The 15,973-nt window shown below is 38.9% G+C and overlaps 2 protein-coding genes across 2 annotated transcripts; one reads left to right on the forward strand and one right to left on the reverse strand.

The window, feature by feature from the left end:
* Positions 1–868: 868 nt before the first annotated feature.
* Positions 869–4,474, forward strand: nog3 (noggin 3). Its single transcript, XM_053639872.1, has one exon. It carries the CDS (start codon positions 1,525–1,527, stop codon positions 2,200–2,202), a length of 678 nt encoding a protein of 225 aa, XP_053495847.1. The 5' UTR covers positions 869–1,524; the 3' UTR covers positions 2,203–4,474.
* A 3,943-nt stretch (positions 4,475–8,417) lies between these two features.
* On the reverse strand, positions 8,418–15,548 carry enpp7.2 (ectonucleotide pyrophosphatase/phosphodiesterase 7, tandem duplicate 2). The gene is made up of 6 exons (XM_053640430.1): positions 14,454–15,548; positions 13,667–13,812; positions 12,743–13,375; positions 12,377–12,620; positions 10,943–11,057; positions 8,418–8,460 (listed from the first exon to the last, which is right to left on the reverse strand). Exons 1-6 carry the CDS (start codon positions 14,698–14,700, stop codon positions 8,418–8,420), a joined length of 1,428 nt encoding a protein of 475 aa, XP_053496405.1. The 5' UTR covers positions 14,701–15,548.
* Between the last annotated feature and the right edge of the window lie 425 nt (positions 15,549–15,973).

Here is a 15,973-nt window from a genome sequence, read left to right on the forward strand (position 1 = left end):
ACAGATAATAGTGCTAACTATGAAAAAGAGTTGTCAGTGATATATGTGTCTAGAATTAAATAATGCAATATTTGATCCTTAACAGAAACAGACAGCAGCCAGTTTGATGACCTACTGCACAGCTGGACTGTAAAATGATCCATCCTATCATTATATTAATGCATAGTTTATGGTGGAAAAAAATAGTGTATGGTGGGGGAAAAAAATACAATAACAATCATGGTAGATTTTTTCACATTAGAATTACATCATCTAATGAGACTACACAGCACACTTACTTTTTAAAGATACATAATGTTAAACTTTGGCAAATTACCTGTATAGTCAACCTATGTAATATGTCTTTGTCCATTGATGGACTTCTGATTCTTTTCCAAACTAATTCAAACTATTTTGCAGTATTTGCCTCAGGGCAGTGGGCCACCAATCCCCCTGTCACTACAGTTGGTTGGCACTCTTATCTTGGAAACATAATTTCACCCCATTTCCTTTGTCTCGGGTAAGACCCCACATCCTACTGGCGCCGGACGTATATTGTCACAGTATTAGGCCAGAAAATTACTCCAAGGTCAATTTAGACATTAAAAGGGGGATACAGGAATATCGGAAACACCGCCCAGAGGAGTTCCCAACAGAGAGCCTTTTTAACCCTGCACGCCCTCATGCCCATTGCTTCTATTGCTGTTCTTTCAATTGCTTAGTCTTGTGGAGTTAAAATTGAGACCACAGGGAGAAGTGTTGTTTTAAAGCAAATTTAGTCAGCTCTGCCCCCGCCCCCGCCCCCACCCCAAAAAGTAAATAAATGAATAAAAGTTATAGAAAACTGTAAAATAAATGTAATCATAGGTAGTCAGGTGTTTACATGTGAATGCGTGAGTTTATGAATCACTGGATGTCATGCATGTTAGTAAGAAAAATACACATTTAATGAGGCCCTTAAACTCTTTCTCTAGGTGTCACAGTGGGACAGGTGGTGATAGTGATGTGCGCATGCACCCTCCGCGCCCCCCTCCCTAATCCCGTCCACCCCTCCCTCTGAGAGAAGGAGGCGCTGGGGGAGCCCTGGCAAAACCCCCGGCATTCACACTGGGCTTTTTTGCGTTACATCACAAACGGCGAGCATAAATCGGACGAGCCATGGCTACTCTCAGTTGGGCGCTGGACGACACAACGCGAGGAAGCACCATGCGGACACGAGGCGGTGCGGAGACACGCGGACGCAGCAACGAGGAGCTGAGCGCCGACCGCGCGCCGTGTGACGGAGCCATGCGCTTACTACTGCACTGGCGCCTGGCATGACCTTCATCTAGGCGACTTCTTGGATGCGCGCTTCTCACGTGCCCTACTGCGAAATCGACTCATCGTGTGGAGCGGCCCGTTCGGCAACTCGAACATCTCAAGCAGGACACTGTTTAATAGTGTTTTATAGTCAGGATCAGGAGTTCTCTCTAGCTCTGCACGAGTGGACGTTCGCGCCAGTCTCTCCAGGATTTACACCCGAGATATCCTCGCGCGCCAGATCAAATGGATAACATGGATAACGTGCCTCACTTTCTAGCCATGTGCGTGCTATTTTTCGCCCTAGGCTTCCGGATAGAAGGCGTCTCGGGTCAGCACCACACACCAATGCACTACCTCGTCCGTCCTGTCCCTAGCGACAGCCTGCCTGTCGTGTTGATCAAGGAAGACCCAGATCCCGTGCTTGACCCCAAAGAGCGCGACCTGAATGAGACGGAGCTGCGCAGCATTCTAGGTGCGCACTTCGACGCGCGCTTCATGTCCGTCATGTTGCCCGAGGGAGACTCGGGCATAGACTCTGAAGGGACCAGACAGCAATTTCTGCAGCGTCCCATGCCCAAAGAGATCCGCAATTTGGACTTCGACACGGCGCACGACGCCAAGAAACAAAACAAGAAGCTTCGCAGGCGCCTCCAGTTGTTTATCTGGGCGTACGCCTTTTGCCCGGTGGTGTACGCGTGGCAGGATTTGGGCAGCCGCTTCTGGCCGCGCTATGTCAAAATGGGCAGCTGCTTGGCAAAGCGCTCGTGTTCAATGCCCGAGGGCATGATGTGTAAACCTTCCAAGTCGGTGCACTTCACGCTGCTGCGCTGGCACTGCACGTCCCGGCGCCCATCCAAGTGCACATGGATCCCCGTGCACTACCCAGTCATATCCGAGTGCAAGTGCTCCTGTCCGAACTGAACCCGAACTGAACCCGCGGGTTACCCTGTCTCTCAAGCACTGCCCGAAGTGTACGAATGTCTCTGCGATGTATATGTGGTGTTATTTTAACATATGTTTTGTTTATACCTTGTAAAAGAGGTCAGTATTTACTTATATCCAGCGTCTACTGTATTTGTTGAGCATACTCTGGGTTAATGTATTTATGTGGAGAAAATTTCGCGCTGCGAAAAATTAAAGGACATTTTTACTGAAGGAAGTGTAAGCTTTTTTTTCCATTATTCGGAAAAAAATATGTAAGTTTTATTTTATTTTATTTTTTTTATAGACCTCAAATAAAGTATGAATTACGGTGTAATTGTTACAGCTTAATTGTTAGAGCTGTGAATATAAAGTGTCAATAGAGTAACCATAAACCTGTAAATTAAGAGAAGCACCTATTTATTCTTTATTTCCATGTAGTCCAAAGTCATTTGAAATAAAACCACTTAAACTGCATTATTGTTTTTTGTTTCTTTGTCTGTTAATTTGTTCATTTCTGCAAATGCTACATGCGTTGGCCAATGTGAAATCTGATATCTTGATTTTTTTTATGTTATTTACAACTACTATGTCAAAACAACTGAGCAAGTGACATATGTCTAGGTGTTAGGATTTAATTCTTATGCCTAAGAAGGAGTGGATCAGTGACTTCAGTTTTTTTCCCCATAGACGCCATCCATCCTCAGACAGTCTGAAGGGTCTTTGTAAAAGGATTAAAAGTTAAAGACCTTCATTTTCAGATTCTTTCATTTAATCTGTGTGGCGCCTGAAACACATAGTGGATGAATGATCACATGTAAAAACATTCTTGCTCTGTCTGCAGCCTAAAGTCTACTGGCATGAAAAGAACAACTTGACCCTGGTGAAGAATGAAGACACTAAAGTTTCTTTCTCTATCGATTAACTTTAAAGCTTCTTATATGACTAGCCGAAAGAAGGCTGCCATGCCAGTGTATAACTCCAGTCCATTTAAAAGCAACCTTAAATTAGTAGGGATTAGTATCAAAGCAATGTAAGACCTAAAAATAATATTAGTCTAATGATAAGCTTAATTTTTCCATGCATACAGTTTGAGAAGTGATGAAACTATGCCGTTGAGTGATTTGTTGCAAGTTTGACATATTGATAGTCTTCTGAAAGGGTAGTCATAACATGCTCAGGACTGTTACATGGCCTAGTGCGCTGTGGGTGTTTGGCAGTTTTCAAAACAGACTTTAAATTTCCCCCATGCAGAGTGAGAAACACTGCCCCTCTTTGTGTACATGATGCCAAAAAAAAGAGGACTGGCTAATGTGAAATGGCCTCATGAATTACAAACATATTTAGCTAAATCTAGGATCATAAACAATATTTTAAATGTTTTTTTTTTTGTTTTTTTTTTGATTGACCAAAAGCATGTATGTCTTCATCAGTATTGCACAGGAAGATTGTGCTAGCTGTAATATCTTTCCTTCCTGACTTACTGCATCATAAATATCACCTTTTCCATTCTGTCTTCCTTTATAATCACACCCCTTTCCCCTTGCTGATTATCAGTGCACTATTACTGATTTGTCATTTATAATTTACACAGTTCCACATTAGTAGGCAGCGTTAAAAATCCCTCTGAACAATGCTATCATTAAGTTCTGCAGCTGTAAGCTAAATGCTGATAGATTCTCAGAGACCATGTCTCCCCCCATGCTTAGACCATCTCATTTCTGGTGATATAAGAGAAAGCGCTGTATCTTTAAACCACAGCATGCCACCCAGACACTGGCATTTATCTGGAATCACTAACAATCAGGTGTCAGGGCCTCAACCATGAGGAGGGCTTGTTTGGCCACCCACAATTTCACTTTCACCATGCCAGGGTGGTAAAAATCACTGCTTTTAAACTTTCACACTGGATTTTTCCAGCCACGCCTTGGCAACAAAACGGATTCTTATTTCTGGTGTTTGTTGCTTAGTAACTAGCCTAAATATCTTTCCTACTTGAATGTGGATACCAGAATGTGGATGCCTGAAAACAAACAAATAAACAAACAAAAACATAAATAAAAGAAAGACTGGTATATCTTATATTGTTTCTTTGAAGCTATCAAATCTCATCCCTTTTTTCCAGACCTTTACAAAATTCATATAAAACCAGTGGACTATAATAAACCTGGAGTAAAACTTAACCTTTGCACTTGCATCATGGATCTCAAAACGGCCAAATGAGAACATCTAGCCAATTAGAACACATGTTTTGCATCATTAGTCTGACGTTTCATTTTTATTTGAGTAATGGAGAAAATAATCAACTTCACCACAAAGTAAGTGTGTGTGTGTGTGTGTGTGTGTGTGTGTGTGTATACAGTAAATATACAGTATGTCTGCACCCACCTGTGTAAGCTAGTCCAGTGGAGAAAATGAGCAGAGATGTCTTCATTACTGTCAGTAAAACAGAACTTTATAGAACTTTGTGTTTTTTCATTCATCTGCATTTTTACTTTATGAAAGTGGAATGCACTGTCAGAGAATCATGTGGTGAATAAGAAAAGAAAAAGCTTAATTATAGGCTGTATGTTGATGCATGTCTTGGGAAGAAACCTGCATCAACACAAGCTATAGGCTGACATAAGCTGTTTCTCAGTATACAAAAATACTAGGGTCTTTACACAGAATCTTTTATTATTATAATAGCTTCCGATGTACAGCATATGTACAGTGCATGCCTCATGGGCTTCAATAAGGCCCTCTATTATTGTGTATGTGTATTATATCTAATAACTACTGTCTGATTAATAATTAGAGTGTGCTGTTTCTTAATAAAAGATAATTTATAATGAGCTATTTGTGCACTGTACCATGTACAGTGTAATACTTAGAGGTATTTACAATAAGCTATGTCTACTTTTTAGTGCTTTATCACATTATTAAAATCATTATGTCAACTGGAATATCATTTAGGAAACCAGAATGTCAGTGAGTAGACCAGAATGCATAGCTTGTGTTAAGCAGTACTATAATGAAGAAGCAGGTAGTTTGTTGTGTTTAAAAATGACAGTCAATATGAACTGTATTGGCAGTTATGCATGCTTTATCTGCCTATTCACTAGAAGTTTAAACTGGCACTAGAGCCACTGTTTGGATAATTCAAGGGCAAGTTTATCATTTTCTTCCAATGAATCAGAGAAGTGCGCAGGTGTTAAAAGTGGTTCTGCCACTCAAATGTCTCATACTGCTCAGTGTGGTAGTGGATGAGATTACGCTGCATCTGATTCATCAGTTAGACAGTTTTCTCCAGGCTGAATTGCCCAGCTCATAATGTCTGGAAGATATGAACATGTTGCTGGTCTATTTATTATTATTATTACTTACATCCACATCTAATGCATTTCTTTTTATGGCATGAATGTCTACCACAGTTAAAGTTGGATTTAAATAGAACTAAAACATGTATTCAATTATCAGTTACAAAATTAGCTAAGGGGTCTGATTTTAACTGGTTTATTTATGTCCTTCTCAGTATGTAACAGAGTAGAACTATTTTCCTGTCCTGAACATTTGTCAAACTTCCACAGAAAGTAGTTAATGATATTTGAATATGTTGTGACAGACCTACCTACGAAACAAATATCAGACTTGTATTCTTATAACCACCCCTAATCAAGCTGGAAAAAAAACAGTCTGAAATTTCTCTGCTTGTTAGCTTGATATCATGGATATTTATTTTCACCAACTCAAGAATTCTTCTCCATGTCTATGCTTTAAAAAAACAAAACTTATGCTTGTGTCAATTTGGCTTAATCGAACCACAAGCTGCATCTCCTTTTGTTCTGCCTGGCTTATGGCAGCTGAAACTGGCAGCTTCCCCTGTAATTTTCTCCCCATGGCCAGGCCTGTGTGGGCTGTATGCCATCATTCCACCTATTTCTTTTGCACCACTAGGATAATTTCTACAGCACTGGCAACAGATTTTCTGTTTCACTCATAGCATTTCTCAGAGCCTCCAGCTGTCTGCTTCACAATCATTTTTGACATTTTATCAGAAGAAGATTTAAAACGCAAGTTGGATGGCGCTTCGTAGATCCATCTTTTAGCGTTTATGTATGGTTACTTCATGGAAAGGCATATGAGATTCATTTATAATGCAGTGGAACAGATCACATTCATTCAGGAGAGAAATCTGCAGTAAACCGAAGCGCTGGGTCAAGGTCTAAGGTCTAAACCTCAACTTGCTGTGTTCCTTGTCCAAATTCATCATTTGGATGATTCAGGTGTTGGAGTATGAGGATTCCTGGACTCCAGGATTGGCAGAGAAGACATGGGAACTGTCTGCATCAGTCATCTGTGGTGGAATGAGATCCATCATGTATCAGCTTGTAGCTGTTTGGAAAAGGCTGGACTGGTGTTGAAAGTATTGGCAGCGCTGATCCATAATAAATGCACCCAGCAGACTGTGGCGCCACTTCTGTATTATGTGTAAGTGTGTATGCGCATATCTGCTGTCTGTACTATATTAGAGAGAAAGAGAGAGAGAGAGAGAGTAAGAGAGAGAGAGGGCGAGAGAGAGAGAGAGAGAGAGAAAGCATACGCATTGTGGGTGTGGGTGCAAATGAAAGTTTCTGTCTGTCTGCAATTGTGTAAAATTAGGTGTTTCAACAAGAATGATAGACCACTTTCTAAAATGCCCTTATATGAAAACGTCTGATTATACATTCTGGGACGGTGCTCTTTTCCAGCATGTGTAGTAATGGAAGAAAAGAACAGTCATAAAGAACATTGGCGTGTAGAGTCTGTGTTGTGTGTGTTTCAAAGTAAACATGTCATTGTTTGATGGATAGAGACAGTATAAAATTTACGTATATATTTTTCAAAAAGAATATATCTTTTTAATCCCCCCTTTTCCCCAAGTCTTTCACAGCCAATGAAACTAATCAAACAAGACAGCTCAGAGTTTCTGTGGTTTATCTACTTGCTAGAATAGCTTTGGCTCTTAGGATTCCTGACTCGGAGCCCTCTGACACCTCTGACATGTCTCAGCACACGCTTCGTGCAAGTGATCCAAACTTGTCAAAAAAGAATTACAATCCTGTTGATGAAAGACATGAAATGCATACCAATAAAAGCTTGCTGTTATTGTCTTTAATAACACAAGCATGAACTCTGCAGGGTAATACCCTTATTTTTTACCCTCTAGTAATTACACATCATCTAAAAAACACTCAATAAAATAAATAAATAAATAAATAAATAAATAAAGGCTCTCTAATCAAAATTGCCTTTTGTAATCTGCTTTCCTATCTAGGCCAATGACAATGTGCCCCCTAGTGGTTCAGTAGTGAACATATTGGATGCAGGAGCTCAGCAGTGCTCAGTTTTGGCTCACAGCCTACATTTTTAATTCTAGTTGCCTGAATTAGCTTGGTGCAAAACTTGATGCTAAAAGCTGACAAACTTAACAACCGGATGAAACATGTTGGCAGAGAGAGAAAGACGTCAGCTTGTGAAAATGAGTGTGGAAAAAGCGAGGCATTGTTTCGTAGTTGACAGCATTTTCCAAACTCATATCTCTCGTTATTTTATCATGCAATAAAATATTTACAGAAGTATTTAGCATGTCACTAGAGGACATAAATGCTCCTAGCAGACACTTCCGTTGTACTGCTTTGACGCAAACAAAGCATGTTTGTGTTGCTCTACTAGGTGCATCACTTCTTTAAACTCTATTATAAAACACATTACTCATTTTAAACTGAGTTTCAAAATATACTCATCATATTTAGATCATTCTGAGAGCACTGGCGATGCAAGAATCTGATACATGGAGTAAAAATCAGATAAAAAATAATAGGAAATGTCACGCTGTGAGGTATAATTATACAAAGTGAGGTGCCAATCTGTAGATCTCATGTGAGGGATTATTTGTGAAATGTTTGAGTTTGAAAATTTAAATGCATGGGGAAAAAATTACCTTGGGATTTCAAAGAATTAGACTTTAAAAGTCATAGCAGTCACTCGCTGGCAGTCTGAGTTGAATATCTTATTATCCATATGGATATGTTCAGGCACATTAAAGTCTTCTCAAGGACTGGCTGGCACAAAGCATTTTAAGTTTTGTTTCTGTCATAATAAAAGGAGAAAGAGATTTATAACCTCCTATTGAGACCATTTCCCCCCACACAGTTAGTCGATATTACCTCCTAAATCTTGCAGCTATGGTAGAGTTATTCAGGCTGGCAGGAGAGGGCCAGGCGGCTGGGGCGAGGCCTGCACCCACATATTAGCATGAGGAAAAGTTATCATGGATTAACGCCTTGTTTCAGCTCGAATCCATGCCTGTGTCATAACTGCCTGGGCAGGAGGGCAGGGACGGGACTGAGCTCACACATGCTGTGTGTGGATGTGGAGGTGTCGAGTCAGTTTTTCCGTGGTTTTAGCCACAGAAGAAAGAAAGCCCTGCAGGCGCACTACACAGTGACACCTCATTGACAGGTATGTCGTGGTGTCCGCGGCCAGCCAGGCTGGCAAGACTGCTGGAGTAAATCTGCCGTCACAAGCTCCTCTCACCCGAGTGCAAGGCGACACGGTTCTTGTCTACCCCCGCAGGACAAGGCCGCTGGCAGACATGGCGTTTGACCAAGACCACCAAAGCATCCTGGCCAGTTCCTGTGAAATAGCTCACATGGTTTCAAACCTCATCTACTCTCTGAGATTCACAGAGCTTTCGAGACACACAGCTCATGGGAAATGCACATATTCCCAGTAAGTGAAATTGAAAATTACACTTTAACATGAACAAATAGCAACTTGAGTTCCCAGAGCTTTGTCTCATTTCTTTTTGAGGTGTGATATAATACATATCAACGGAAGATGAGCGAATGGTACATTCTCTAAAGGTTCAATTTGTGAAATTCTAGTGGGAAAAGCAGACTGTAAGTCTACTCAGGCTGTAAACTATGCTGACATGAAAGCTTCACAAGGCTTTTTAGTCTCTTAGTAGTATGTGACACTTTATGACAGATCTGGCAGTCAACATCATAAACATATGGAAAGAGAACAGCAAAAGAACATAGAAAGATGGGGAGAGATAGACAGAGAGAGAGAGAGAGAGAGAGAGAGAGAGAGAGAGAGAGAAAGAGAGGGCATGTGTGTGTGTGAGAGAGAGAGAGCGTGAGAGAGAAAGAGAGAGAGAGAGAGAGAGAGAGAGAGAGAGAGAGAGAGAGAGAGAGAGAGAGAAAGGGACAGGCTCCAAAGAATGGGAGTGTTTGACATGTCCTGTCAGAGTTGATGGATGAGTCGGGAGAGTATTAGTGTGTCCCAGTCTGGTGTCGGATTGTTGTCATAGTGTAAACGTGCTGTTCTCTCATCCAGGGCTTCAGAGCGAAATTCCCTTTTGTTTACGTTATGACGCTCAGTGACAGACTTCACAGTCATAACAGCTTTACAAAGACAGTTAACACAAGGCTGAGATCTGGCCCTGCACACACACTTATAATGACTGAGATAAGAGCAATAGAGGTGTGCTATAGGTATTGATATATGCTATAGGTATTGAAAAGTGTCAAACTACAGCTAGAAATTAGATTGCTGCAGCTACTAAGTCTAATTATAGGCCATGTATAGAAGCAGAGATGTTATTGCACTGAAAGATGGATTGGAGTCTGGCACATGTGCCAAGGGGGAGACTCCACATTTCCAGACTGGCTCTGTTCTACTCTGGCGGGTGCCTGAGAATGTGTGTGTGTGTGTGTGTGTGTGTGTGTGTGTGTGTGTGTGTCCAAATGGGGGTTACACTGCAGTGCACTGTTCAAACTGTTTATGCATACCAGGCTGCTCTGAGTGGCTCTTTGTCATGAGCTGTTTACATAAACTTATTTTGGGAAAATTCCACACGACTGGACAGGATTTCACTATAAATCATTGAATCTGCAGCTTTGTGTAATGATAACTTCTGTCAGTCATTTACACCTCCTGAACTGACTTAAAAAAAAACAAAAAAAAAAACAAAAAAACAACCCAGTTAACACAGGTAAGTGTAGAAATTAGAGTTGTAAATTGATGTGGATTTGATGTTTCGAAATATAATATATATTATATATATATATATATATATATATATGGCTTTTATTTCTATTGTTTATTTATTATTAAAAATCTATATAAATATAAAGTTTTGTTATGGAAAGCTGAGTACTTGGCTATAGTAACTATCTCCACTAGATGGCATTAGAGAACCAGGACTCAAGCCTGATACAATTCAAATAAAGATCATGAATTATTATATCGAAAGACCTTTGTAATGGCTTTTTTAATTTTAGAGAACAAACAGCAAATATTTAATGGGTATCTTGACAATATTTGGTGTTTTTGTTTTTCCTCAAATTTGAGGAACAGACAATTCATAAATTATTATTAATTTAAAAAATACATGAAACTATTTACAAAATTGATGGTATAATACAAGTTAAGTGTAATGGAATCTCATTCACTGTAAATAATAGCAGCAGTGTCCCAATAAAACTGTTAGCATTCAACATGTGGTTTTCTTATTTTGTTGTGAAAAATGGAAAATAAAAATGCATGAACAAATTCTAATGTAACGGAATGATAATCACATTGCTGTTTGCTTTGAATCGATTTTGTCTTCATATTTTTCTTTCAGATGAGACCTAGAGAAATAAAAAGGTTTTTTTTTTAATTTTTTTTCTTGATTTATTTATAGTAAATGTGAGTCTGTGATCTACTTTACCTTATATTTGTTCTATTTCGCTTGAAGACATTATACGATGAAACAGTGATGAAGACAGCTACCAGAAACCCGACCACTACAGCTATGCCAGTGACGATGCTCATCTGGTTTGGTTCTGATGGAAGAACACAAATTGTGAGCTGGACATCAGGTATTATATGTTTTTAAGCACATGAAATTCAGCATTGTTTGAATTGTTTAAAGCTTTGGCAAATAAAATCATACCATGTCCAACAAAGCAACTAAGATTATCTATCTATCTATCTATCTATCTATCTATCTATCTATCTATCTATATCTATCTATCTATCTATCTATCTATCTATCTATCTATATATATATATATATATATATATATATATATATATATATATATATATAGATAGATAGATAGATAGATAGATAGATGGATAGATGGATAGATAATCTCTAAAGAAGCTAAGGGTGAAGGTGATGGACTGGCCAAGCATGTCTCCAGACCTAAACCCTATTGAGCCTCTGTGGGGCATCCTCAAACGGAAGGTGGAGGAGCACAAGGTCTCTAACATCCACCAGCTCTGTGATGTCGTCATGGAGGAGTGGAAAAGGACTCCTGTGGCAACCTGTGACGTTATAGTGAACTCCATGCCCAAGAGGGTTAAGACAGTGCTGGAAAATAATGATGGCCACACAAAATATTACACTTTGGGCCCAATTTGGACATTTTCACTTAGGGGTGTGCTCACTTTTGTTGCCAGCCGTTTAGACGTTAATGGCTGTGTGTTGAGTTATTTTGAGGGGACAGCAAATTTACACTGTTACACGAGCTGTACACTCACTACTTTACATTGTAGCAAAGTGTCATTTCTTCAGTGTTGTCACATGAAAAGATATAATCAAATATTTACAAAAATATGAGGGGTGTACTAACTTTTGTGAGATACTATATATATATATATATATATATATATATATATATATATATATATATATATATACACACACACACACATGATATGTGTGTGTTGTTTCCCTGTTAAGCTATTATTCTTTATTTTTTCTTCTACATTTTTAATTTTTATGATAAGCTTTTAAACCTGAACATCCTTAGACATGGCAGGGCCATTGTAAAAAAGTTTAAAATTTGACTCGAGCTGACTAAAATGAAGGTGAAATCATGCACTATTTCATAACGTTACTCCATAACACTTATTCCATAACCTAGTGTCATGAAACATTTGCTTCTTATGGTAATAAATAATATTGTGCAGTCTACAAAAAGAACAATAACACCACCAAGTATAAAGATACTTTATCTGATTCTTATCCAGAGATGGACCTAATCTGATGTAGTCAAAGTTCAAGATGATACCATCAAGGTACAACTTTTTGATCTGGTGTCCTTTGCTTAACAATGGTGGTAAAGAAAAATATCTTAAATTAAACCAAACTCACCTTTGCTGTCACACTGTTGCCCACCAGAGACTAGAAGATGTCTGGTGTTATCAAGAGAGCCATCATTAACCTCAGGTTTTATTCCCAGTAGATGACACATTAAGGGATAAACATTAACTGTTTCAAAAGGTCCCACTACACGGTTCTTATTAAAGTCAGGCCCTACTGCCCTGAAGAAAGCCTTCATGTCTAAAGCTTGATTATCAAATCCATGTTCTCCTTTACTGGTCTGAACTGGGAGAATCTGGAAAATGATATGAAGAAATGACAGTTCATTATGTATAATCTTGTGAATAGATTTCTAACACCTGAAAGAATCTGCAAACCTGTCTAAACATATATTTTGCAATACATTCAAACACTCACCCCACTGATTACATATCCTGGGTCTGCATAGAGAAGGAGGGGTAAAATACGTGGATGATTAGAATAATGAAGACGAGCAGGCATGTCTTCCTTCTTATAGACATGGAGGTTAGGATGGGCACCTTTCAGGACTCTATAAACCTTCTCCAGCATGCCCTCTTTAGGCAATAGCATCCCATTAGGGCCATAGTCTAACAACTGGAACTTAATATCCTGAAATGAGAAGCCAGGGATTTGGGAGAGAATAATCTTTTTTATTCCATCTCCTCTCAGCACAGTAGTCATACCATGATCAGCAGTGATGATGATGTTCAGGCGGTCAGCAAGACCATGTTTTTGCACAGTGTCACGTATATAGCCAATGGTGCGGTCCACTTTCCTGACTGCATCACGTCGTTCTGGGGAGTCAGGCCCATATTTATGGCCTGTCTCGTCTGGCTCACCAAAATATAGAGTGACAAAGTCCAGATCCTGTTTTTTAAACCAATCACCCATCACTTTATCCACATTCATTCTCCAATCTGTTTCATTGCTGTAGTCATAAAATTGAGATTCCACCTCTCTCACATGCACCCTCTCATTCTGATATGTGGCAGCCGTACCCGGAAAATGCAAAGAGCCAGTTTTCAGACCCTGTAAGAATTAAAAAAATAATAATGTGGTGAGTTTCATGGAATAGCTGAGATGTCTAATGAAACACTTCACCATCAACTTGGGAACTGTGGCAACATAGCAAGAATATTGTTAATATATGAGAATTATAGAAGCTTTGGTAAACTGCCTCAAATACTGTACATATGCACTGGACTATCACCTCAAATACTTCACTGAAACACTGAAACCTAGAATAAGTTTTTCACACCTACAGAATGAACACCAAATTGATGTTTTGAAAATGTTCTAGCTGTTTAAGTGATTCTTTACCTGTCTTTGAGCTGTAATCCATATAGGTAGACTGCCATTGTCCCAGTAGTCATCGACAAACTGTGCCATGTAGTATTGCTTCTTCTCCTGAGTAGTGGTGTTAAACCACATATTGTGAATCACACCATGATTCTCAATGTAACGTCCTATACAGATAAGTATAAAGAGACATGACACATTTCAAGAATATATAAAGTATATTCAATCCTTGCTTTGCAGAATTTGTTTCCATTATTTGCTCCCATTTATTCCATCAAGCAAAAGGACCATCAGAGGACTTAAATAGTATATACCCTTACAACATCTGCATTAGTCACATCTACCCTTGTTGATGCATCTTGTACAAATAGAGACTATACATATACACAATATACAGTACATACTGCAATTTGTACTAGTCATCTCATGGCCCATCATCAGTTTCGGAGCAGATGATCGTGGTGGTTCATGTTTTTGTGATGGACTGAGTAGATGATGGCTATAGTTAGTAAATTAAGGTATGCATAATACACTGGCAACTGAATGTAGTGTCTAATACTGTGGTAATTAAGGGAACTATATACGTTTAACAATGCCAGTGCATTTTATTTTCCTATGGAGTGAGCTTACATTAAGTGTAATGGAATGAATGGAAATCTTAAATGGTCCTCCACATGTTGTTTTTGCAGGAGTTTTTAGGTTCAGGGAGTATATGCAGTCCTGCATATTTATCTAAGGGATTCTGTACATCCATTCATGATGTAACTTGCTGTGGTATATCTACCTGCTATTGTATCTTTTCACTCACCTGTAAGCAGAGTGAAGTGACTCGGGCTAGTGATCGTTATGTAGGGTGGGATGACATAAGTAGCTTTTATGCCATCTTGAGCCATCTTGTCAAGATTTGGTGTGTCCACATCCCGGTCATAATCCCATCTGAATCCATCAAAGGAGATGAGCAGAAGCTTGTTTCTTCCTGTTGTACAGGGTTCTTTGACTGGAGCAAAGAGAGCTGGAGAAACTGCAAACAGCCAAAGACTTATCGTCAACAACATGGCTAGAAGAGGTCTGGTACACTAACAGTGCTTAGTGCTGTGTGCTCAGATCATTTTCTGACTGCTGCCAACCTTTCCCACACTTCATGCTATTTCACTTCACCTTGAGTTTTATGATCAGATTACCTCAATTTATCTTATCACAGCTGCTATATCAGAGGTTAATAATGGGGCAGTTTTCATTCAGCACTTTTCTGCAGGTTTATAACTCTACTCAGGTTATGTTGAAGCAAATGTTTTCAGTCAATTTTCTACTACAGTGATAAAGTGAATCTGATATGGAATATTTGAGTATGCATATTAGACAGTTTACTCCAGCACAAATTGCATCAGATTTGAAATAACTCATCTAAAAATCGATTTAAAAACTCATTACAATTATTAAGTTATATATAATTTGTGCATTTTGTTAGGTTTATGTTAGATTTATATATGCTAAACAATGTTAGAAAAAAGACAAATGATATAGATAGTATAGCATATAGATAGAATATTTCATGTTTATTTTTATCAGAGTGGTCTATGCAAAGCCGGCTTGCAAAAAGAAAAAAAAAAAGAGATTATACATTAAAATGACATTAATGTGGCAAAGGTTTATGGGGAATGGCATTTTAACAGTGTACTGTCAAACAAACAAACAAACAAATAATGGGTATGTGTATTTGAGGTATATCAGACTTTAATAATAAATAATCACAGTTTAAAGAAATTAATCAAGGGAGAATCCATATGTACCAAAAGGAAAGATAACTGTCTTAGAATAAACCCAGGTTATGTAATGTATTACTCCCTCTATATGATCATACCAAATTCTGCCACCACCGAACCACAGTACCATAGTACCATCGTACTTTATCCAGCAAACGTGTAGTCAGGATTAATCTAGGTAATAAAGTTTTATCGTGAGCAGTTTTGTATAATAATAATAATAATAATAATAATAATAATTATTATTATTAATAAATAGTTTTCATTTTATTTTATCAGGGATGGCATGGTGGTACAGTGAGTAGCATTGCTGCCTCACAGCTCCAGGGTCATCAGTGCAATCCTGAGCTGAGGTTACTGTCTGTGCAGAGTTTTGCTTGTTCTCTCTGGTCGTGTGGGTTTGCACTGGTTCTCTAGTTTCCTACCACTATCCAAAAACATGCAGGTAGGTGGATTGGACAGACTAAATTGCCCCTAGGTGTGAATGAATGTGTGTGCATCGTGCCCTGTGATGCACTGGAGTCCATCTGGGGTGAATTCTCTCACCTTAAAGCCCTTTCACACT

The sequence above is a fragment of the Ictalurus furcatus genome, chromosome 13 (assembly GCF_023375685.1).
Source record: "Ictalurus furcatus strain D&B chromosome 13, Billie_1.0, whole genome shotgun sequence".
Taxonomy (NCBI): domain Eukaryota; kingdom Metazoa; phylum Chordata; class Actinopteri; order Siluriformes; family Ictaluridae; genus Ictalurus; species Ictalurus furcatus.

What these genes read in the sequence shown, in the direction of transcription:
- nog3 (XM_053639872.1), top strand. Translation starts at nt 1,525, where the DNA reads ATGGATAACATGGATAACGTGCCTCACTTTCTAGCCATGTGCGTGCTA.
- enpp7.2 (XM_053640430.1), bottom strand. Translation starts at nt 14,700, where the DNA reads ATGTTGTTGACGATAAGTCTTTGGCTGTTTGCAGTTTCTCCAGCTCTC. An exon ending in CAGGATATGTAATCAGTGGG is followed by an intron (nt 12,621 to 12,742) that starts GTGAGTGTTTGA and finishes ATCATTTTCCAG; the next exon opens with ATTCTCCCAGTTCAGACCAG. An exon ending in GCAACAGTGTGACAGCAAAG is followed by an intron (nt 11,058 to 12,376) that starts GTGAGTTTGGTT and finishes TTCTTCCATCAG; the next exon opens with AACCAAACCAGATGAGCATC.